Here is a 24260-nt window from a genome sequence, read left to right as displayed (position 1 = left end):
CCCTCAATCTTTCCCAGCATCAGGGTCTTTTCAAATGAGTCAGCTCTTCGCATCAGGTGGCCAAAGTATTGGAGTTTCAGCTTCAATATCAATCCTTCCAATGAACACCCAGGACTGATTTCCTTTAGGATGGACTGGTTGGGTCTCCTTGCAGTTGAAGGGACTCTCAAGAGTCTTCTCCAACCCCACAGTTCAAAAGCATCAATTCTCCGGTTCTCAGCTTTCTTTATAGTCTGACTCTCACATCCATACATGACTACTGGAAAAACTATAGCCTTGACTAGATGGATCTTTGTTGGCAAAGTAATGTCTCTGCTTTTCAATATGCTGTCTAGGTTGGTCATAACTTTTCTTTCAAGGAGTAGTTGTCTTTTAATTTCATGGCTGCAGTCGCCATCTGCAGTGATTTTGGAGCCCCTCAAAATAAAGTCTGCCACTGTTTCCATGTCTATTTGCCATGAAGTGATGGGACCGGATGCCATGATCTTTGTTTTCTGAATGTTGAGCTTTAAGCTGTTAATTAGCATTAATATGGCTAATGTTAATATTTAATACTAGCTTTGTTTTCCTAGTCTAGGCTTGCCTGAATTCATTTACTGTTGTCATTCCTCCCCCTTTTTATTGTGCAAATGCATTGGTAAAAATTAGATTCCAAATTAGTATAAACATTTAGAAAACATATACAGAAATTGGTCATTCCAAAGATTGTAAATGATTCTCTTAGTTTCTGGTAGGAAGAATTGCCTGTATGTGTTCTTTAGGGAAAGATCTATGTAGAGGATAACTGAAGAGGTAAACGTCAACATTTTATTTCATTTTTATTTCACAAATGCCGTCTGGAACCTGGAGGTATTTATTAGGAAAGATTAACAAATTGGTACTAACCCTGAGCCTGAAAGAAATTAGGCTGGGGTTAAAAAATGGGGAAATAAAGCCACTAAAATTTTAAATTGTATTTTTTCATAAAATAGCCAAGCCTGATTCTGTATTATTTAAGGTCATATATACTAAGATGACATATATTAAGTATTGAAAAGCTTTAGAGACATATTTTAATTACTGTTTTCCTTACAGATGGTAGAAATCCTATTGCATTATGCAGACCGAGCTCTAAAAAAATGCCCAGACCAGGGAAAAATCCAAGTGATGGAGCAACATTTTCAGGTACATATTTGCAAGTGCTTCTAATAGACATTACTATGAACAGGTCTAGTACTGGTCTTTGAAATTATTTGAGAATGGAACTTTCATGTTTTGCTTAAACATTTTTCAGTATTCAGAGCTTTATTACAGGGTTTGTAGAACATTCTCAGTTACTAAATTTTGAAGTAACAGGTGTACAGACACATGGGAACAGATGAGTAAAATGTTGTGGGGTGTCAGTGCTTAGGTGCTTGGTGCCTCATGGAAGGAACGGATGTGTATGAGGGTACATACCTGTGAATCGACACCTTACACCTTGCTGATGACTAACACTTTTGTTGACTTGTTGGACAAGTGGACTACCAAGGTTTAAATTTAGTTCTCTTAGAAGCACCTGTGATTCAAGAATAGGTACATTGCCAAAAAATTATGATCTCTTAAATATACTAATAAAAAAAACCTTTAGTTTCTCTTGAAACTCTGAAAATAGAAGTCAAGGAATGATTTAAAGATCTGCACAGTGTTTATTATGAGAGTATTTACCGTTTGCAATCATCTCAAAGTATATTTGTTGGGAATCTGTTTCTTCTTCTTCACTCTGAGGTCTTGCTCCCCTCCCCCTGCCTCCTCTCTTAACAAATATTTGAGGGTCTGGTACAGCAGTTAGCAAACATTTTCTAAAAAGGGCCAGATGGTAAAATTTAAGCTTTGTGGGATACATATGGTCCCTGTCACACGTTCGTCCATGTGATTTTTTTTTTTTACTTGTTTTTAAACAACCCTTTAAAAATGTAAAAGCCATTCATAGCTGGGAGCCATTCACAAACAGGCTGTGGACAGGACTTGGCCCATGGGTCAAAGTGTGCAACCTCTGGTCTAATATGTTCTAGGCACTGGACGATAGCGTGCAAAAGATGTGTGCTCCTTGTTATCTTGAAGTTAATAGTCTAGTCAAAATAACTTTTCTTCTGCACATTAGTGGACATATTTAAAAGAAATATAGGGTTTTGGAGTTGGAGGAGCAGACACAGCTCATATCTTTTTATGTTTCCATTTGATGCTCTTAACTTTGGAAGACAAGAGTAGATACGGCAGTAAACAGTTGGAGGGTATCAGAGCAGGATTTGGTTTCCTGAACTGTACTATTGAATGCCATAGTAGTGGGCTTCTAGCAAAGTAACATTACCTTGTGGCTAGAGGCTAGTTAAATTTGTAGTGAAGAAGAGAAAGGAGCTTATATAAGGTTATAGAAATAGATAAGCTAGGAGGAAAACATATGGCAGAGAGAAAGCATTTGGGGACAGAACTATTTAGGAATAGTACCTGGTATATAAATGATTTTGTATATCACTGCAGTATATAGAGAAAAAAAAACTCTATTTTAACAAGAGAATATCTGTTATCAAGAAGTGGTAGGGTGGTATTCATGTAAGAACTCTGGTTGTTGGAAGGTGTACTTTGGTGAAAAGGAACATCCAATAGGGAATGCTTAGAGGGGTTAATGAGGAGGATGTGTGTGTGTGCGTGTGTACACATGGCATGCATGTGAATATACACATAAGGTGGAAACCACTTTGTTGGGGAAGAACCTGGTAGAGAGCTATAAAAGAAAAAAGGAATCAAAAGTGATATTCTGACAGAGAAATATTAAGGAATCAGCATGACAGGGACTGTAGATGATGGTTTCTAAAACAGATTTTAAAATTTACTGAGAAACAAATCATGGTAGTAATGTGTTCTTTAACCACCTAGATATTTGTCAGAAGTTTAATTCTGCTAAAAGAATATCTAATAAAATTTTGATTTATTAATCACTTAGCCTCATAGGCGGTAAAGATAACAGTGGTGGGAATCATTATTCTGAATTTGCTTTTTATTGGGGAAGTAGAAGGGATAAACTGTTGATAGAAAAATTATCTCTTTATTTTAAAGGTTATAATAACATCTCATGAGGAAAAATAACATTGTGAATCCTGTATTTTAGAAAGCAGATATTTCAGCAAAACAAATATGGGCACAGTCTCATGGTTATAGGCCAAAATACTAATATACCCCTAAATACTAATAGATTCACAAAGAACAGGAATTTTTTTTTAACTTTTTATTTTGTATTGCTGCTGCTGCTAAGTCGCTTCAGTCGTGTCCAACCCTGTGCGACCCCATAGACGGCAGTCCACCGGGCTCCCCCATCCCTGGGATTCTCTAGGCAAGAATACTGGAGTGGGTTGCCATTTCCTTCTTCAATGCATGAAAGTGAAAAGTCAAAGTGAAGTTGCTCAGTCATGTCCGACCCTTAGCAATCCCATGGACTGCAGCCCACCAGGCTCCTCTGTCCATGGGATGTTCCAAGCAAGAGTATTGGAGTGGGGTGCCATTGCCTTCTCCAATTTTGTATTGGGGTATAGCCAATTAACAATGTTGTGACAGTTTCAGATGAACAGCAAAGGTACTCAGCCATACATATACATGTATGCATTCTCCCCCAAACTCTCCTCTCATCCAGGCTGCCAGATAACATTGAGCAGAGTTCCGTGTGCTATACAATAGGTGCTTGTTGGTTATTCATTTTAAATATAGCAGTGTGTACATGCCTATCCCAAACTCCCTAACTGTCCTTTCTCCCCATCCTTCCCCCCCGGCAACCATAAGATCAAAGAACAGGAAATTTTTAAATTTTGACACAATAACCACAAACAATCCAAGGAGAAAGGAAATGGGGAAGAATGTTGAGAGAAGTATATCTATAAAACACAGAACATCTACCAAAGTTGGAGAGAGGTCGATAACCAAAGATATTTGTCAAAAGCATGAAGAATCTATATGACTATCAGAAAAGAGACTCGTATGGTCCAGATTGTACCTACCAAAATACTAAAGGACACGGAGGGATTTTGACAAAGATTAACTTCATGGAAAATAGATGGGGAAACAATGGAAACAGTGTCAGACTTTATTTTTCTGGGCTCCAAAATCACTACAGATGGTGACTGCAGCCATGAAATTAAAAGACACTTACTCCTTGGAAGGAAAGTTATGACCAACCTAGATAGCATATTCCAAAGCAGAGACATTACTTTGCCAACAAAGGTTCGTCTAGTCAAGGCTATGGTTTTTCCTGTGGTCATGTATGGATATGAGAGTTGGACTGTGAAGAAGGCGGAGCGCCGAAGAATTGATGCTTTTGAACTGTGGTGTTGGAGATTCTTGAGAGTCCCTTGGACTGCAAGGAGATCCAACCAGTCCATTCTGAAGGAGATCAGCCCTGGGATTTCTTTGGAAGGAATGATGCTAAAGCTGAAACTCCAGTACTTTGGCCACCTCATGTGAAGAGTTGACTCATTGGAAAAGACTCTGACGCTGGGAGGGATTGGGAGCAAGAGGAGAAGGGGACGACAGAGGATGAGATGGCTGTATGGCATCACCGACTCAATGGACGTGAGTTTGAGTGAACTTCGGGAGTTGGTGATGGACAGGGAGGCCTGGCGTGCTGCGATTCATGGGGTCACAAAGAGTCGGACACAACTGAGCGACTGATCTGATCCTAATATGTGTATTACATGCCAAGTACTGGGTGAAGGGTGTGGCATTCATTTTTGTTTAATTCCTGCAACAACCCTATGAAGTAGATCCTCTTATTATCCTCATATTATAGAAGAGAAAGTTTAGGCTGAGAGAGGTTAAGTGACTTCTGAAGGTAATATTGCTGATTAAGTGTGGGGTCAGAAACTCCAGTCCAGGTTATTCTGACTTCAAAACCCAGCTCTTAAGTATCCATTGTACTGTATTGTTATTTTCAGAGCAAGTTCAGGGAAAGGATGGGTGAGAAGGGGTGATGATAGTAGATGATCAGGAATGATAATTATAGCAAACATCTAAAGTATTCAGTGCTTACTGTGTGGCAGACACCATTACAAACCATTTACACATGTTAACTTATTTAATTCCTGTAACTCTACAAGGTAGGTTTTGTCATTATTCACATTTATGAGTGAGACCAAGGCACAGAGAGGTTAAATCACCTGTTGCAGATCACATAGCTGGTGAACAATAGAGCTGGGATTAGAATCCAGTACTGGGACTTCGGAGTCCACATCTGGAATGCTACACTCTACCCTGGAGCAACACTTCTGGTTTTGCTTCTATTTTCATGAGTGCAGAGAGTGGTCTTTAAAATGGAAAAGTCCAGATAAATATATTAAAGAAACAGGCTGAAGCCCAGCATATGTTTCATATAGTTACATTATGATTGTTCAGATCTCAAGACCCAGTGGAATTATAACCCATGGTCCTATTTGAACAGTCAGAGCTATCTAAATAATTTGTAAGTAACTTTGGATCAGTTTTCAAATAAGGCACACTTGCTTAAGCATGGATGCCTAAGCAGAGAAGACATAACTTATTTCACTCAGGAAGACTATACTTTGGTAAAAGGTGATCTTTAGCCCATTAGGATGAGTAAAATACATGCACAAATGGCCACAAATCTGCTGTTTTAAGTGTTAAATTGTAAATATTTAATCATAAAATAGTAAAATAGGTTAACTCTTACAGTGTAATTTTGTAGAAGAAAAGTGGATGTAGGAACTATCCACTGTAACCCCACTGTGCTTTGTGAACATTTTCCATGAGTTCACTTAAGAACAACCTTGCTAAACTCATAAAAACAGCACTTTTGAAAAGAATGTGAGGACACTACATTCATGCAATGCTTATTACATAACATCTTGATTTTGTTAAAGTTTTGCCTTAGTTTTTCATTACCCTTATTGCTGAGATGGATTAGTAAATAGTAGATTTACAGATGATGAACATTCCTACCCCAAAGAGTATTTTGCGGGCCTAGTATTAATTACTTTCTAGGGCTCTTTCATATCCAAGTTTTTATCATTGATTTGGATGAAGATTTATTGAATGGCTTGTCGAATTTGGATAGAACCAAGAATCAGGGTCCAAAATGATCTTGACAAAGTGCAATCAAAATTGTTATGAGGTGAAATTTAGCAAGGATAGACATCAAGACTCACACTGGATTCAAATAATTAAGTTGAATGCATCCTGGATTGGGGAAATCTAGCTGGACAGGATTTTAGTTGACCATAAACTTAGTATGAGTCAACTGTGTATTAAGACCCAGACAGAGGAAAGTGATAGTACCACTGGGCTATGTGTTGAAAATAAAAACTAAATAAGATAGTTTATGGACTATTGACGGTCCAGCTTTTATCCAACAACTGGGCTGGTGGGAGGTTTTAAAATCAACAGTTAAAAAAAAAAAATACCAGAGTTGTTTAATCTGGGGAGAAAGTAAGTGCAGATATGGTATAAGTTTCAGATATAAGTATATATATAAGTTTCAGATATCTGAAAGCACTATCTGCTTTCAGATAGTGAAGGACTATCATAGGGAGATTTATTGTACTGCAGCAGAGGCAAGGCTAGTATGTGAAAGTGAAAGTCGTTCGGTTGTGTCCGACTCTGTGACTCCATGGCCTATACAGTCCATGGAATTCTCTAGGCCAGAATACTGGAGTGAGTAGCCTTTCCCTTCTCCAGGGTATCTTCCCAACCCAGGTCTCCTGCATTGCAGGCAGATTCTTTACCAACTGAGCTATCAGGGAAGCCCATAAGTGGGTAGAAGGTCTAGTTCAGTTTTAAATGGTCTATTGATTATGTAATAAGTCTTGGACTGTGTGCCTCCTCCTGTCGAATGTATTGAAGTAAAGGGATGATGACCAACTAACTAGGAGATTTTTTTTTGATTAATTAATTTATTTTAATTGGAGGATTATTAAAATATTGTGATGATTTTTGCCATACGTCAACATGAATCGGCCACAGGTGTACATGTGTCACCCCATCCTGAACCCCTCTCCCATCTCCCTCCCTACCCCATCCCTCTGGGTTGTCCCAGAGCACCAGCTTTGGGTTCCCTGCTTCATGTATAGAACTTGCACTGGTCATCTATTTTACATAAGGTAATGTACATGTTTCAGAAGGCGAAGGTGGGATGATTTGAGAGAATAACATTGAAACAGGAGTGTTTATAAAAGACTTTGTTTTGCTGGGTGGGAAGATCTGAGACTTCATTATCTTTATCAAGAAACTCATTGGAAACAGGTATCCAGTAATCCAATTAGTTGAAATTCCTAAGACTAGATTCTATCTCAGTCAGAATACTGAGCATTGGGACTTCCTCGGTGGTCCACTGGTTAAGACTCTACACTTGCAATGCAGATGGTGCAGGTCTGATCCCTGGTTGGGGAACAAAGATCCCACATGCCCTGTGGCATGGCCAAAAAAAAAAAGAAACAAACTGAGCATTTACATTTTACCAGCAGGTGGCTCTCATGTCTGCTGTCTCAGTTTTAATCTTTACCTTTGAGGAGGAGCCTCACCTTTTCCTTAGAATCAGAATATATAATACCATTCAGTATTTTTGCTTTCCTCCAAAGATCAATCAATATTTGCCCTGTCTTAACTACAGAAGATAGCTTTTGGATCTCATGATGTTTTTGACAGGCTTTGGCTTTTATTTATCTAAGAAAGTTTTGAACCTATAATTATAATTTATTTGTACAATAGCTAGTAAGATTAAAGAGAAAGTGTTCTCTTGTCTCATACATCTTGAACCTTGCCTTTTCTTCAGGCTGTCTTTCTTATCCCCAAAACAAAGCGTGAAAGTGTTAGTTGCTCAGTCGTGTCTGACTTTTGCGACCCTGTGGACTGTAGCCAGCCAGGCTCCTCTCTCCATGGGATTTCCAGGCAAGAATACTGGAGTAGGTTGCCATTCCCTTCTCCAGGGAATCTTCCCGACCCAGGGATCTAACCTGGGTCTCCTACATTACAGGCAGATTCTTTACTGTCTGAGCTGCCAGGGAAGCTCCTAAAAACAAAGTCGGACAACAAACAAATCCCTTCTTTGCCCCACGCCATCTCCCACAGTCTTATTATGCCTCTTGTTTGTACAGTCTCAACAGAGCCACACATAGCTGTCTTCGTCTCCTCACCTCCCTCCCATTCCTTGTCTGAGTTCTGTGGGCCCTTTTATTCCTCATCTTATTGGTCCTTAGTAGCAATCAACACAGTGAACAACTCTGGAAACAGTCTGTCTCAATGGCTTCTCTGGTATCATACATTCCAGGTTTTTTTCCTCTCTTTCTTGCTACTAATGTCTTTCTTTGTTCATTCTCAAGATATTGTCTGTCACTTGAGAGTATTTGTTAAAAATGCCTTTTCTTGAGTTATTTCCCTGTTCTGCTGAGTTAGGCTCTCTGAAATTTGTGACCAGGATTTGAATTCAGCCCCTGAGATATGATTCATCAGCATGTTGGAAGTTTAAGAATCATTACTTTATCTTGTGACATAGGTAAATAGCTATCTTACTATTACCTCCAACCTAAGTTGTTCTGAGTTCTAAGATCCCTATAGTTAAGTTGTCCATTTACATCTTCACTTGGATGTTTTATAGGTACCTCAAACTCATGAGGGTTTTCTCTGGTGCCTCAGATGGTAAAGAATCTGCTTACAATGTAGGAGACCCAGGTTTGATCCCTGGGTCAGGAAGATCCCCTGGAAAAGGAAAGGGCAACCCATTCCAGTATTCCTGCCTGGAGAATTCCATTGACAGAGGAGCCTGGTTGGCTACAGTCCATGGGGTCGCAAAGAGTCAGACATGACTGAAGACTAATATTTTCACTTTCAAACTCATAAACTGCTACTGCTGCTAAGTCATGTCAGTTGTGTCCGACTCTGTGCAACCCCATACATGGCGGCCCACTAGGCTCTGAACATTTCCTCTCAAAACCTTATCTGATGACCCCTGTTTTAGTGATTGGATCCATGTCCACCTAAAGTAAATTGAATGATTCTTGTCTTTGACTTGTTCCCTTTCCTGCATCTTGACTATTCCTCCAATTTAATCATTCTGTCTAGTCTACCACTGGCCTGTTCCACATCACCATCAGTCTTCTCTTGGTATATTACCATAGCCTCTGCATTGATCTTCCTGTACATAGTCTTATTGTACTTTAGAGACCATTTTTCCACACAGCAGCCAGAGAGAAATGTATTACGTTTAGACATGAGACTCTCAGGATTTTAAAATATCTTAAGGGCTTCTCATTTCACAGTAAAGACTGTATTCCCAGGCGGTTTCTAGGGCTCTGTGTGATCTATCCCTGCCTGTATTCCTGTAATTCTCTGTATCCCTTTCATACTTCAGAGTTCTTTTCAGATCCTTGGTATTCCTGTTCTTTCTTGACTCAGAGCCTTTGCTCATGGTGTGTTCTATGCATAAAAAATGCTACCCCCAACTTTTTTTTTTTTTTTAGCTCCTGTGTATTTTCAGGTGCCAGCTTAAACATCACTTCCTCTGACTTCCAGATTGTCAGATTCATTTCTTTGTAAAAATTGTCACGTAAATCACTCATTCAGTGTCAGTCTTCCCCAGCTAGACTTTGTAAGGCTAGGGACTTGTATGAGTTCAGAGACCATTTTTTAATCTTTTCACCACTGTATTCCCAGCATCTGGTTTAGTGCCCTTGATTTTGATAAGTATTTGTTGAAGGAATTTTTTAAAATACATGAATTTATCTTGTATACTGTGTTTGCCTTAAGAAATATATTTTAAACCTAGCTGTCTTCAGTCTAACTCGGGGAGGTTTGAACTGAGAATGAAACTTAGCCTTTGCAGCACAGATGTCCACAGTCATGACTAATATTATTGTATGCTATGTGCCTGGCGGGTATCTCCTTTAATCTTGATAACACACTTGAGGATTAGGTATTATTATTTATCCCCATTTTACAGATGCTTACTAGTATAAACAGATGCAGAGGGAGGTTGAATAACTTGTGTAGTATCATACAGTAAATCAAACCACAGTGGGCACCCAGCCTCTTTGACTTGGGAGCCTTGACCCTATTCTGTACACCTTGCAGTTTATTCTTTGAAAATTTCAGACCAGTATGTTGTCAGCTAGGTCACTTTGCAATAAAGAAGACCTAAATAATAATGTGGTTTTAGGAAGATACTAAAATATATACAAAAGTGAAAATACAAATGAATTCATTTTAGGGTAATCATAGTAATCATATTTGAATGATCTTGGGCCCTTTTATTCCTCATCTTATTTGTCCTCAGTAGTATTCAACACAGTTAACAACTCCAGAAACAGTCTGTCCCTTTGGCTTTTCTGGTATCTGAGTTCTCTGTTAACAGTGTTCTCCAACTCTAAAGCTGCCAAGTGAACTGTGGAAGCATTTTCATGTATTTTTGGTTATTTTATCTTGCTACGTTTATCTTTGTTTGTTCATGTTACAGAGTAGAGGTTAAATAAATAAACCCAAAGCATTTAAAAAATATGAATCAACCTTAAAAAGATTTGAAAAGTTATATAATTTAAAAATATCTTTAAAGTGAAACCTTACGTTAATCATTTCCAGGCTCCCTTCCCAGTTTCATTTTACATTTCCATGTCAATAAGAACATTCAAGGCCTTTGTTATTGCAGCCGTTAGCATTTATTTTTGTATTAAGAGTTCATGCCAAAGAGTGGACAGGGACTAAAAGCTGAATGTAGGATGAAGCAGTAGAGCTTTCCTTGTCTAATTCATGTTTCCCTGAAATGATTCGAAGAAGGAAAAACAGTACTGGTGTCCAGCACACTGCTTTATCTCTGAGGCTTGTTTAAAAATGTTGGTTCTAGGGATTCAGATTTTTTTCCTTATGAGATTATTTTGTTATAATGATATCTGAAAAGAAAAAAGAAGGAAAAATACATATACACATTTACGCATACAGAGAGCTATTTATATATAGCTGTTCACGGTGTTTGTGTACTAATACTGGAATACCAGCTGTTTAATTCTGAGCACCTGCAGAGATGGATTGATCTGTTGATCTGTCTATCTGAGATGTGTGTGTGTGTTTAGGTATGTGTATCTGCTTTGGTGTGCATATATATTCTAGACTTTAATTAAGACTTTGAATCATTATCAAACAATGCATTTTTTATTGCCTGATTGATTTTTAGAATATAAATTATGAGAATTATATTGCACTAGTTATATTGCAGAGGAATCTGCATCTACTATCTCGTTTCTTTTCACATCATCCCCATGAAATAGGGAAAGCCAGAGATTATATCTTCAGTTGGCAGATGGTAAGACAGTCACAATGCAATAAAATGATCTATTCAGTCACTCAGACAATTGACATGCTTAAATTTAGGTCTTCTGTCAGCTCAGCATGTAAGTCACATATTCATATTGTCTTTTAAAATTAATCTTGAGTATACACAGATATCTAACAAGAGAAACAATCTTCTTCAGTCACTTGATCACTTATAGGGCTGTGTATTGAGGAAGAGATTAGAAAAATGTTTACTTTTTAAAAATTCTGGAGACCAGAAGTTCACCTGTTTCTCAGGGATGGCCTTGTATGCTTTTGAGACTCAGAGGAATCTCCTGCTTAAAGCAGATGTTGCTCACAGTGTCTGTGTTGCAAGACAATCAAATAAGCAAGCAGCACACAGCACAGGCAGGAGGACTTGGAGTTTGCATGTGGGTCCTTGATCTCCCAATATCTCATAGTGAGGCATGTGTAGACAGGTCTGGCTGGAAGGACTGAGGGTTTTGCTTCAGTAGAAGAACTGGTCTTTTTCTTTTTTCTTTTTAAATTATATATATATATATATATCTGTTTGTTTATTTTTGGCTGTGCTGTGTCTTCGTCGCTGAAGTGGTCTTTCTCTAGCAGAGTTCCATGTGCTGTACAGTAGGTATATGTTGGTTATGTGTTTTAAATACAGTGTGTACACGTCCACCCCAAACTCCCTAACTATCTCTTCCTCTCATTCTTCTCTCTGCTAACTATAAGTTCATTTTCTAAGTTGGTGAGTCCCTTTCTGTTGTGCAAGTTCATTTGTATCATTTCTTTTTAGACTCCACATATAAAGGATGTCATTATTTGTCCTTCTCTGTCTGAGTTCACTCAGTATGACAATGTCTATGTCCATCCATGGTGCTGCAAATGGCATTATTTTGTTCTTTTTTAAGGCTGAGTAGTATTCCATTATATATATATATATATATATATATATATATATAAAATGGTTTATATATATATAAACCGCATCTTCTAAAGCCATTTATCTGTTGATGGATACTTAAGTTGCTTCCATTTCTAGGCTATTTTAAACATTGCAGAGAAGGCAATGGCACCCCACTCCAGTACTCTTGCCTGGAAAATCCCATGGATGGAGGAGCCTGGTGGGCTGCAGTCCATGGGGTTGCTAGGAGTCGGACATGACTGAGCGACTTCACTTTCACTCTTCACTTTCATGCATTGGAGAAGGAAATGGCAACCCACTCCAGTGTTCTTGCCTGGGGAATCCCAGGGACGGGGGAGCCTGGTGGGCTGCCGTCTGTGGGGTCACATAGAGTCGGACACGACTGAAGTGACTTAGCAGTTAGCAGTAAACAGTGCTGCAGTGAACACTGGGGTGCATGTATCCTTTTGGATCAGGTTTTTCTCCAGATATGTGCCCAGCAGGTTCATATGGCAGTTCTATTTTTAGTTTTAAGGAACCTTCATACTGTTCTCTATAGTAGCTGTACCTGTTTACATTCTCACCAACAGTTTAGGAGAGTTCCCTTCTCTCCACACCCTCTCCAGCATTTATTGTTTGTGGATTTTTTGATGATAGCTATTCTGGCTGAAGTAAGGTGATATCTCATTGTAGTTTTGATTTGCATTTCTGTAATAATTAGCAATGTTCTTTTAATTAAACATTAAATGTTTGGATCATTGTACATGCATGCTAAGTCACTTCAGTTGTGTCCGACTCTGTGTGACCCTCTGCAGTGTAGCTTGCAAGGCTCCTCTGTCCATGGGATTCTCTAAGCAAGAATACCAGACTGGGTTGCCATGCCCCCCTCCAGGGGATATTCCTGACCCAGGGATCGAACCCTCATCTCTTATGTCTCCTGAATTGGCAGGGGGGTTCTTTACTACTAGCACCACCTGGGGAGCTCTTGAATCATTGTAGATTCACATTTAGTTGCAAAAATTAATGTAAACAGATCCATTGTACTCTTAGTTTTTCCGAGTGGGAACATTTTGTAAAACTGTAGTACATGTACTTAACCAGGATATTGACCAGTGCAGTAAAGATACCAAAAAACAGCATCATCACCACATGCATCCCTCATTATGCCCTTCTGTAGCCATGACTTCTTCTCTCCTCTCCCCCCGCCTCCCCCATTTCTTATCCTTTGGCAACCGTTAATTGTTCTCCATTTCTATCATTTTGTCATTTCAAGAATGCTGTGTAAATAGAATTTTTAGTATGTAACTTTTGGGGATTGACCTTTTTAAATTCAACTGAATTCTTTGGGGATTCATCTAGGTGGTTGTATCTGTCAGTAGTTTGTTGCTTTTTATTGCTGAGTTGTATTCCATAGTGTGGATGGACATACCACAGTATAATTAACCATGCACTCGTTGAAGGACATCTACATTGTTTCCAGCTTGGGGCTGTTAAAAATAAAGCTGCTATAAACTTTTGTATATAAGTTTGTATAAGCTTTCTTCATTTCTCTGAGAGAAATGTTCAAGAGTGCAATTGCTGGATTATACAATAGCTGCATATTTAATTTTTTTTTTTAAGAAACTACCAAATTGTTTTCCAGAGTAGTTGTACCATTTTATGTTTTCAGCAACAATATATGAATGATCTGGTTTGTCCATGTCCTCACCAGTATTTGGTGAAGTCACTCTCAATTTTATTTTTGCTATTCTGATAGATGTGTAGTGATATCTCATTGTGGTTTAACTTCTGTCAAATTTTGTTCATGTGTTTTGCCTATGTTCTAAGTGGATTTCCATTTTACTGTTGAGTTTTGATAATTTTAGATTTTTAAAAAAATGTATTCTACATTCTAGTTTTTTGTCAAATAGATGATTCTTTCAATCAGTAACTTTTCTTTTTACACTTTTTAGCAGGGCCGTTTGAAGAGCAAAAGTTGTAAATTTTGATGAAGTCCAGTTTCTTTTTATTTTATGCTTTGGCATCATGTCTAAGAACTCTTTGCCTAACCTGGGATCCTGAAGATTTTTCCTGTGTGTGTTTTTTTTTTAAGTTTTACAGCTTCGTGTTTATACTTAAATCTGTGATATTTTGAGTTAAATTTTACATAACTTAGACTTAGATTGAAGGTTTATTTTTATTTTTTGGCTTATAAATGTCCAAGTGCTCTGGCATCATTTGTTGAAAAAGCTAGCTTTCCCCCAGTGAATTGCTTTAGCACCTTTGTCAAAAATGAGTTGGGTGTACTTGTGTGGGTCTACTTCTCAGTTCTCCTTTCTGTTGCGTTGATCTGTGTGTCTGTACTTCTGCCAATGCCACACTCTTGGTTACTGTAGCTATATACAGTAAGTCTTGAAATTGGATAAAGTGATTCTTTCACTTTATTTTTCATATCAAAATTATTTCAGCTATTCTAATTTCTTTTCCATATGCATTTTATAATATTCTTGTCTGTACAAAAAAATCTTGTGAGGATTTTGATAGAAATTATCAATATATTATACATATGTATCAATTTGGGCAGAATTGACATCTTTACCATGTTGAGTCTTCCAGTATGATTGCTGTACATGATTTATTAGATGTATACATAGTCAGTTTGCCTGCCTGCCTCCCTCCCCTCCTCCCTTCTTTTCTTTTGCAATTGTAGATGGGACTGAATTTTTTATTTTGGTGGCCATATGTTCACTAATAGCATATAGTTGGTTTTTGTGTTTATCTTGTATCCTGCAATCTTGCTGGACTCACTTCTTTGTTCTAGGAAATTTTGTGTAGATTCCTTGGGATCTGCTATGTAGACAACCATGTTATCCACATACAGGAACGGTTTTGTTTTTTTCTTCCTAATCTGTGCTTTCTCCCCCACCACCCCTAATACCACCCCTGCCAATGGCTGGAACTTCCAGGGCAGTATTTCTAGGGCTGGAACTTCTTCCCTTGTTGAATAAGACTGGTGAGAGCTGACATTCTTGCCTTGTTCCCAGAGTTAAAACATTTGATTTTTCACCGTTAAGTGTAATGTTAGTTGCATATTTGTTGCAGATACTCTTTATCAAGTTGTGGAAATTTCCCTCTCTATTATTCTAAGAGTTCTTTTTCATGAATGGATGTTGAATTTTGTCAGATATACTTTATTCACTGTTTGATATGATTTTTTTCATTTGTTAATTCAGTTCAGTTCAGTGGCTAAGTCGTGTCTGACTCTCTGCGACCCCATGAACTGCAGCACGCCAGGCCTCCCTGTCCATCACCAATTCCTGGAGTTTACCAAAACTCATGTCCATTGAGTCAGTGATGCTATCCAACCATCACATCCTCTGTTGTCCCCTTCTCCTCCTGCCCTCAATCTTTCCCAGCATCAGGGTCTTTTCAGATGAGTCAGCTCTTCGCATCAGGTGGCCAAAGTATTGGAGTTTCAGCTTCAGTATCAGTCCTTCCAATGAACACCCAGGACTGATTTGCTTTAGGATGGACTGGTTGGATCTTCCTGCAGTCCAAGGGACTCTCAAGAGTCTTCTCCAACACCACAGTTCAAAAGCATCAATTCTTTGGCACTCAGCTTTCTTTATAGTCCAACTCTCACATCCATACATGACCACTGGAAAAAACCATAGCCTTGACTAGATGGACCTTTGTTGGCAAAGTAATGTCTCTGCTTTTCAATATTCTGTCTAGGTTGGTCATAACTTTTCTTCCAAGGAGTAAGCGTTTTTTAATTTCATGGCTGCAATCACCATCTGCAGTGATTTTGGAGCCCTCCAAAATAAAGTCCACCACTGTTTCCCCATCTATTTCCCATGAAGTGATGGGACCAGATGCCATGATCTTCATTTTCTGAATGTGGAGCTTTAAGCCAACTTTTTCACTCTCCTCTTTGACTTTCATCAAGAGGCTCTTTAGTTCTTCTTTGCTTTCTGCCATAAGGGTGGTGTCATCTGTGTATCTGAGGTTATTAATATTTCTCCTGGCAATCTTGATTCCAGCTTGTGCTTCCTCCAGCCCAGCATTTCTCATGATGTACTCTGCATACAAGTTAAATAAGCAGGATGACAATATACAGCCTTGACGTACTCCTTTTCCTATTTGGAACCAGTCTGTTGTTTCATGTCCAGTTCTAACTGTTGCTTCCTGACCTGCATACGAATTTCTCAAGACGCAGGTCAGGTGGTCTGGTATTCCCATCTCTTTCAGAATTTTCCACAGTTTATTATGATCCACACAGTCAAAGGCTTTGGTATAGTCAATAAAGCAGAAATAGATGTTTTTCTGGAACTCTCTTGCTTTTTCCATGATCCAGTGGATGTTGGCAATTTGATCTCTGGTTCCTCTGCCTTTTCTAAAACCAGCCTGAACATCTGGAAGTTCACGGTTCATGTATTGGTAAAGCCTGGCTTGGAGAATTTTGAGCATTACTTTACTAGTGTGTGAGATGAGTGCGATTGTACAGTAGTTTGAGCATTCTTTGGCATTGCCTTTCTTTGGGATTGAAATGAAAACTGACCTTTTCCAGTCCTGTGGCCACTGCTGAGTTTTCCCGATTTGCTGGCATACTGAGTGCAGCACTTTCACAGCATCATCTTTCAGGATTTGAAATAGCTCAGCTGGAATTCCATCACCTCCACTAGCTTTGTTGGTAGTGTGCTTCCTAAGGCCCACTTGACTTCATGTTCCTGGCTCTAGGTGAGTGATCACACCATCATGATTATCTGGGTCATGAAGATCTTTTTTGTACAGTTCTTCTGTGTATTCTTGCCATCTCTTCTTAATATCTTCTGCTTCTGTTAGGTCCATACCATTTCTGTCCTTTATCGAGCCCATCTTTGCATGAAATGTTCCCTTGGTATCTCTTATTTTCTTGAAGAGATCTCTAGTCTTTCCCACTCTATTGTTTTCCTCTATTTCTTTGCACTGATCACTGAGGAAGGCTTTCTTATCTCTCATTGCTATTCTTTGGAACTCTGCATTCAAATGGGTATGAATTATGAACTCCTTTGCTTTCGGTTCTCTTCTTTTCCCAGCTATTTGTAAGGCCTCCTCAGACAGCCATTTTGCTTTTTTGCATTTCTTTTTCTTGGGGATGGTCTTGATCCCTGTCTCCTGTACAATGTCATGAACCTCCGTCCATAGTTCATTGTTAATTAGGTGATTTATATTGATTTTTTGAGTTTTAAACCAACTTATATTCCTTAGGTAAATCTGCTTGGTTATGAGATATTATCCTTTCTAATGTGAATATCTGTGTTCATAAAGAATGGTAATCTGTTTTGTTTTCTTGTGATGCCTTTGTGTGGTTTTGGTGTTGAGTTATACTGACTTCATAGAATTAGTTGTGAATTATTACCTCCTTTTCAGTGTTATAGAAGAGTTGATTTTAATAATAATAATTATAATACTTGATATTTATTCCTTAAATGATTGATAAAATTTACCATTGAAAGTATCAAAGTTTTTGAGTTTTCTTTGTAGGAAAATTTTAAAGTACATTTTCTTAGAAGGTTATGTAGTTCTATTTCTATTTGAGTGAGCATTGATATTTTCTATCTTTAAAGAAATGCAGCCATTTCATCTAAGTTTCATCATTCTCAACAACTCATGACATTTTCATGACCCTTTTCATATCTGGAGAATCTATAGCGATGTCATCTCTGTTGTTACTTATTTTGTTAATTTCTGATTTAATTTCATTGTGGTCTGAGAACATACTTTGTATGACTTGAATCTTTTTAAATTTGAAACTTGCTTTATGGCCTAAAATACATCATTTATCTTAGTAAATGTCCTGTGTGTTTAAGAAAAATGTATGTTTTGCTGATGTTGGAGTTCTAAAAATGTCAATTTATAGATTTCTTTAAAGCTATCAATTCAGTGGGCTTCCCTGGTAGCTCAGCTGGTAAAGAATCTACCTGCAATGCAGGAGACCCTGGTTCAATTCCTGGGTCGGGTAGTTCCCTGGATAAGGGATAGGTTACCCACTCCGGTATTCATGGGTTTCCCTGGTGGCTCAGTCAGTAAAGAGTCAATTCAGTATGTACCACTGTCATTATTGACTTTATAATCTTCAAATGTGATTAGTATTCCTTCTTTGAAGAGTTTTAGAGAAAGTTTATTTTTTAGGTGGAAAGAACATTTATTTTCTGATGTATGATTCCTTTCTAGTTTTTTTGTATTGGGATCAGATAATGTTTTGTGTACTAATTCTACATTTTGGAGTTTATTTAGGGTTTTTTTTTGGTGTGTCTGTGGCCCAATGTATGATCACTTCTCATTAGTGTTCCATCAGCACTTGAAATATAGTGTTTTGTGTGTTTTCACAGAGAATAAATAGTTCATTATCAGTCAGACTTTTTAAATTGTTAGATATTCTAAATCCTTACTCATTTTTTGTCCACCCAGTTTCTCGTGGACAGTGAGAAGTGAATGAAAGTGCCCTGTTACAGCACTCTTTTCTCTCTTTTTCCTTCCATCTTCTAAGCCTTAGGAGCATTAGCACTGTCTAATATAGAGTGTACCATGTTGTAATTTGGCATATAGAAATAGGAAATTGATCTTCATGATGGTTTATTTACTCACTTAATACCATTTTATCCTGAATTTTACTTTAGCCGATAAACAACATTTAATCTGATCACAATCCTGTTTTTCTTTGCATGGAGTTTTAGGGTTGGCTTTAAGATTTTAGATTTTTGCTTTTTTCAGATTTCAATCTGAAAATCTTGGGTGAATTAAAACAAATATTTTTTGTTTTTATTTTTTTAAAAGAAAACCTTTTACCACTTTACTGTACTTCTGATATTTAAGATTGTGTCTTTTATTCCAGTGATTACCTTTGTAATTATTGTATAGTTCTTGTCATCCTCTATTTTTTTGTGGGGGAGGCATTGGTCCTTTCTGTTATTAAATTTAGCACAATTTTCTTTATTCTTCCTCCTTAGCGTAATTTTCTTTATTCTTCCTCCTCAATCCCTCCTCTGTACCAGATTTTAACCATTATCTTTTATACTGTTAAAAATGTTTCTACTTCTAAGTTTGTGAGTTTTAAAGGATATCTTTTGACTACCAATATGCAGATGAAGCCACTTAATCTCCCTCCAACCTTCTTTTTTTCTTTCTCCTCCCACTTTGTCTTCATATAAGTCTTTTCCTTACTGTCAGGGTATCTGTTTGTTTTAGGCTTACTTTTTAAGTTAAATGTAGTTCCTGCTGATCGCCAATGCTTTTGCTATAGTTTCCCCAGTCATTTCTTGGCTGCTGAATCCATTCATTCAAGAAAGGCTAATTCCCTGGTGGTCCAGTGGTTAGGACTCCGCACTCTCACTGTCGAGGGGGCCCAGGCTCAATTCCTGTTAGGGAAACAGATTCCACAAGCCACGCCATGAGGCCAAAAAAAACAAAAACCAAGGGCTAATGAATCACCTCCAGTTTCGCCAGTGAAGTCTTTACCCTGAAGCTGTAAAGCTCACAGTGGTGGCTGTATGATTTCCAAAATTCTTATTTTCAATTGAAAGCTTGAATTTTAATCATTAGCAACATGTTCCTTTTTTTCCCTTAAAGTGACAGCTTTACTATGTTCCATTTCTGAAAAAGTTTTCGTCATACACTCAAGTCTGATCAGTTATCTTTTTCTGTCAATCATCGTACTCCATGATAGAAGTGATTGGTTCAGCTCACAACTCAAACAGTTACACAAGTGGTTTTGTTGAGACAACTGTAGTGCTTTGCTGTGCAACAGGAGTGCTTTAGTCCTATTTCTTGTTTCATCACACAGAATTTTTTTTTTTTAATATAACTTGAAGGTTGAGATTTAATAAAATTAATAAAAAGCACTGCTTCATCAAAGACAGTCTTTTTTTGTTTGTTTTTTGACTGCACTGAGTCTTTGTTGTTGCTCACGGCCTTTCTCTAGTTGCGGTGAGTTGGGGCTCCTCTGTAGTTGCATGTGCGGGCTTCTTCTTGTGGTGGTTCCTCCTGATATAGCGGTGGGCTTAGCTGTCCTGTGGTATGTGGGATCTTTCCTGACCAGGGATCAAACCCATGTCCAACTGCATTGGTAGGCGAATTCTTAACCACTGGACCACCGAGGAATCCCCTAAGGGCAATCTTGAGTGAAAATGGCATTTTTTCCCTTTCCTCTGAGGGTATGACTATGAAGAATATGATGACTGCTAGTATAGATTGGTTCCACTGCTTGGATTCGGGCCAAGAAGACAGCAGTTTAACTGACCCTTGTTGCATTATATTTGCAAATGTGAACATGCTGAATAATAAAAGTGAAATCTTCATATTATTATTAAGATTATAATATCATGAAAATGTTTGACTTCACAAAACTCTTGAGTCTTGAAGATCTCCTGTGGTCCTCTTATGAGTCACACTTTGAGAACAACTGATATCTTAATTATGCTAAATGATTAGAAAAAGGCAAAGAAATATAATCATTTTAAATAATATTTTCTCTTAGTGGTAAAATTATGGAGGGCATTTTATTTTTTAAAATGTCTTTATGTATTTTTCAAATGTTCTTTGAATTCATATTACTTTCATGAAGAAGAATATCATGCTTCACATTCTTGGCTATAAAATGATAGGCTTCTAAACAGAAGGTGATAAATATTTAATAAAAGACACATCTTTTTTTTTTTCCAGATATGGAGGCTATTTGGTCAAGATTTGGCCAAAAATAAAATAATATGGAAGAAGTTAAAAAAAAGGGAAGCCTCAAGAGAACAATGATTTTTGAGTTGTTGACTCTTCAAATTGTTGGTTTCTAGCTTTTATATTGAAAAGCATTTTGCCTTTCCTTAAGGATCTTGAAATGTTGTTCTGTTATCTTCTGTCATCGAATACTACTGTGGGAAAATCTGAGGCTAGCCAGGTGTTTTTTTGTTCTCTCTCAAAATTCATCTTATTTACTGGCTACTTAGTTTGGGTAATCCAGTAATTTTTCTGGGTCTCAGAATAATCATCCTAGGCCATTTTTTTTCCTGCACTAGTAATATGTCGATTGATAACTGTTAAAAAAAAAAAATCTCAGGAAGGTTTCCTTGGGTTGTATCTTGAACTATTTGTTCTATTCTGTTGTTTTACTTTTCTTATTCAGGGGTTTCAGTTACACATATATTGATGTTTTCTCTTCCTCTTCCTCCCCCTCTCCTCCTCCTTCCCTTCTCACCTTTCTCCCCCCAATTCTCTGCAAGCTGGTTCTCACTCATTACTGTGCTTACCATCTAATCACGAAGATAAAACACCTTTTTACTACTGATACTGATGGTATCCTAATCTATAAATAAAATAAAATGTTCATCTTTTTTCATCCCCAGTGCTGTATTAAACAGTGATGATCACTCCTTCCTTTTTAAAATTCTGTATCCTGTAGATATCTATGATTGTATGCTCTTCTTTTTTTTTTTTCTTTTTCTTTTCTTCTAACTTTTAAACCTTTGTGACTGTTCCTGAGTTGGATATTGTTTCCATTCTCTGACCATGTCATAAATATTGGTCGTCCTCAAGATGTAGTTCCGTGTTCACTGGTTTATTTCCCCTGTTATTGCTGGACAGTTTTATTCATGTATAATATTTCCTCTCATAACTTAGAAGTGTGTGATTGTTACCCAGGTGTTTCAGATTACTATATCCAATTGCTTACTGTTCAACATCTAAGTAAAGATGTTCCTCAAAGCTATTATGGTAGCCCAGGCTACATTTAGCTTCTTCCTTCTGACACTCCCTCTTTTATTCCTTATCTCATTTCATGACATCGTCATCTAACCATCACTCATACTAGAAACTTAGCAGTTTCATAGACTCCTTATGCCTTCCTACCCACAACCAGTCTGTCACCAACCTCTACAGTTTTTCTTTATGGTTATTGATTCTATCTGTCATTTTTTATGCCTACTCTCACTACCCCAGTTTAATCTCCTGTTTCCATCTTGGACTGTAATAGCCACCTATCTTCAGTCTTGGTTTTCCAGATCCTCCCTTTATAGAATCAACAGAATGATTTGTCTGCATATATTAATCTGGTGGTTTCACTCTCCATTATCCCTGTAGTTTATCCTTAGTACTTAATACTAGGCTAGGCACTTAATTCCTTATTTTGTGCCTTTAATAATTCTGAATATACTTTAATAATTCTACCTAGTAATTATAATATTTGAAGTTTTATGGGTCTCCCTCTGTTGTTTGTAGTTTCTGCTGCTATTTACTTATGGTACATTATTTCATGAGGTGCTTTAAAATTTTTTATTTTGAGCACATCTTTAGTGGGACTTTTTCAGGTCTTATTTTGCCTGTGTCAGATACTGTTTCTGGAATTTTTTTCTTTCAAGTGCCCTAGGAGTATCCTTTTTTCAGAATCACCTTTTATGTTCATTTCTTGGCTTCATTATTCCCATACTAGGGAAATAGTGTAAATTCAAGTCCCAAATCCACCTATAGGCAGGATCTTGATTATAAATTCTCAGAGAGTACAAATTTATCCCCACTGAGTCCAGGCATCCAGGCAGAGACAGACAGCATCTCTTGTGATCTTTCTATGCCTATAGGCATTCCCCCCCACCTGCCCAATTTCCTTTCACTAAGGAGACATCTTTTAAGAATCCTGGTTTTAGGAGGGTCTTTGTGTCACTTCTTTATGTTGTAAGAATCAAGGCCTCAGCTTGTTTGACATTAAAACCCAAGCTCTTATATGAATAACACATTTATAAGACAGTTTGAGTGACAGCTCAGGGCTTATTGTTTTGGTTTGCAGTTCCCTTTTCAATTTTAAACCCTGGGTATTGCCCCTATTTTGGGGCAGGGGGAGCTCAACTATGTATTTTTAAGAGTGTTTATTAAATTTCCCCAATGTTTCTAAGAAGTTTTTTTGTTTTGTTTTCTCCTGGAGATTATTCATCTCACTCTGTATTCTCACTCAGGGTTTAGACTTAATACAGCTCTAACACGATTCAAATCTATGGTTTTAGTTTCTGTTTTTGAAGAACCTAAGTAAGATTCTAATGTAGTCATGAGGAATATTGATAACTAAAGGAAGCAGGATGGATGGTGCAAGAATAGCCTTTTAGAATCATAGGTCCTTCTTCCGCTTACTTCTCGTTCAGATAATAAGGATTCCTTAGTTTTTGTTCTTTTTGTCAAAGGATTGTTAAGTGTGTGGTATTCTCTTCTTCACATAGCGTCTCCTCTCTTCTGATAGGATATTCTTCTGCACATAACCTAAGCTTTCCAGGATGTTTAAAGGAAACCATTGCTCCTCAGCTAACAGAAAATGAAAGAGCACTGCTGAAATGTTAATGCTTGAGTACTTGACAAGTTCTAGTCATAATAAGCTACTGCTCCTTCCTCAAATGGTTTCTCTTTAAAAAGGCCAAAATTATGGGTTGCCATTTGCTTGATGTGAGTCTATACATGATGAATTTTAAAAAATCAAAATATTTTGAAACTGAGAAATTAAATCAGCCTTAAAATAGCTGGTTTGGAGGATTGTGGCAAAATATGGACAACTTTAATCACCTGAGCCACCAGTGGGACCAACTCACCGTATTATATTATTAATTTGATCTATTTCTTTCCTTGCAGATTTTCTTTACAAAAGTGTGAGATAATTACATATTTTCAATGTTGTTATAATGTTGTATGCTCTTTATTAACTTACAATATCTACATAATATTTTATTTAAATAGCAAATTAACTGTTTTCTCATGTTGTATATTTAATTTTAATGTCTCCCTCCCCTCTGCCTCCTTCTCCCCTTTCTTTTATTATAGAGCTGTAGAGAATACCTTAATACATTAATTTTTTTTTCTTCTTAAATGTATTTAGGATATATTTCCAGATAGAATTACTGGGTAAAAGAGTTTTCACATTTTTAAGGCTTTTGACACAGAATGCCAAATTGCTTACCAAAAGTATAGTGCCAAGTTATATTCTCCCAACAGTACTTGAAACAGACTACTTTTATTATGTGTTGTGTCTATGCAGGGGGCCATTGGACAGAGATGTGGTTCCGATGCTTTCTTTATTGTTTCT

General features: G+C 37.5%; 1 protein-coding gene across 11 annotated transcripts in view; it reads left to right on the top strand.

The window, feature by feature from the left end:
* The window catches only part of VPS8 (VPS8 subunit of CORVET complex), a 302528-nt gene that overhangs the window by 62755 nt on the left and 215513 nt on the right, over nt 1–24260 (top strand). For all 11 annotated transcript variants that reach the window (XM_025287194.3, XM_025287196.3, XM_025287177.3 and 8 more), the window contains one exon: nt 1075–1164. In XM_025287194.3, the coding sequence (XP_025142979.3) occupies nt 1075–1164 (90 nt within the window). The remainder of the gene's footprint in view (nt 1–1074; nt 1165–24260) is intronic.

Source organism: Bubalus bubalis, chromosome 1 (assembly GCF_019923935.1).
Source record: "Bubalus bubalis isolate 160015118507 breed Murrah chromosome 1, NDDB_SH_1, whole genome shotgun sequence".
NCBI lineage: Eukaryota > Metazoa > Chordata > Mammalia > Artiodactyla > Bovidae > Bubalus > Bubalus bubalis.
Note: the sequence above shows the minus strand (reverse complement) of the source record. Positions and strands in the feature narration are given on the sequence as shown.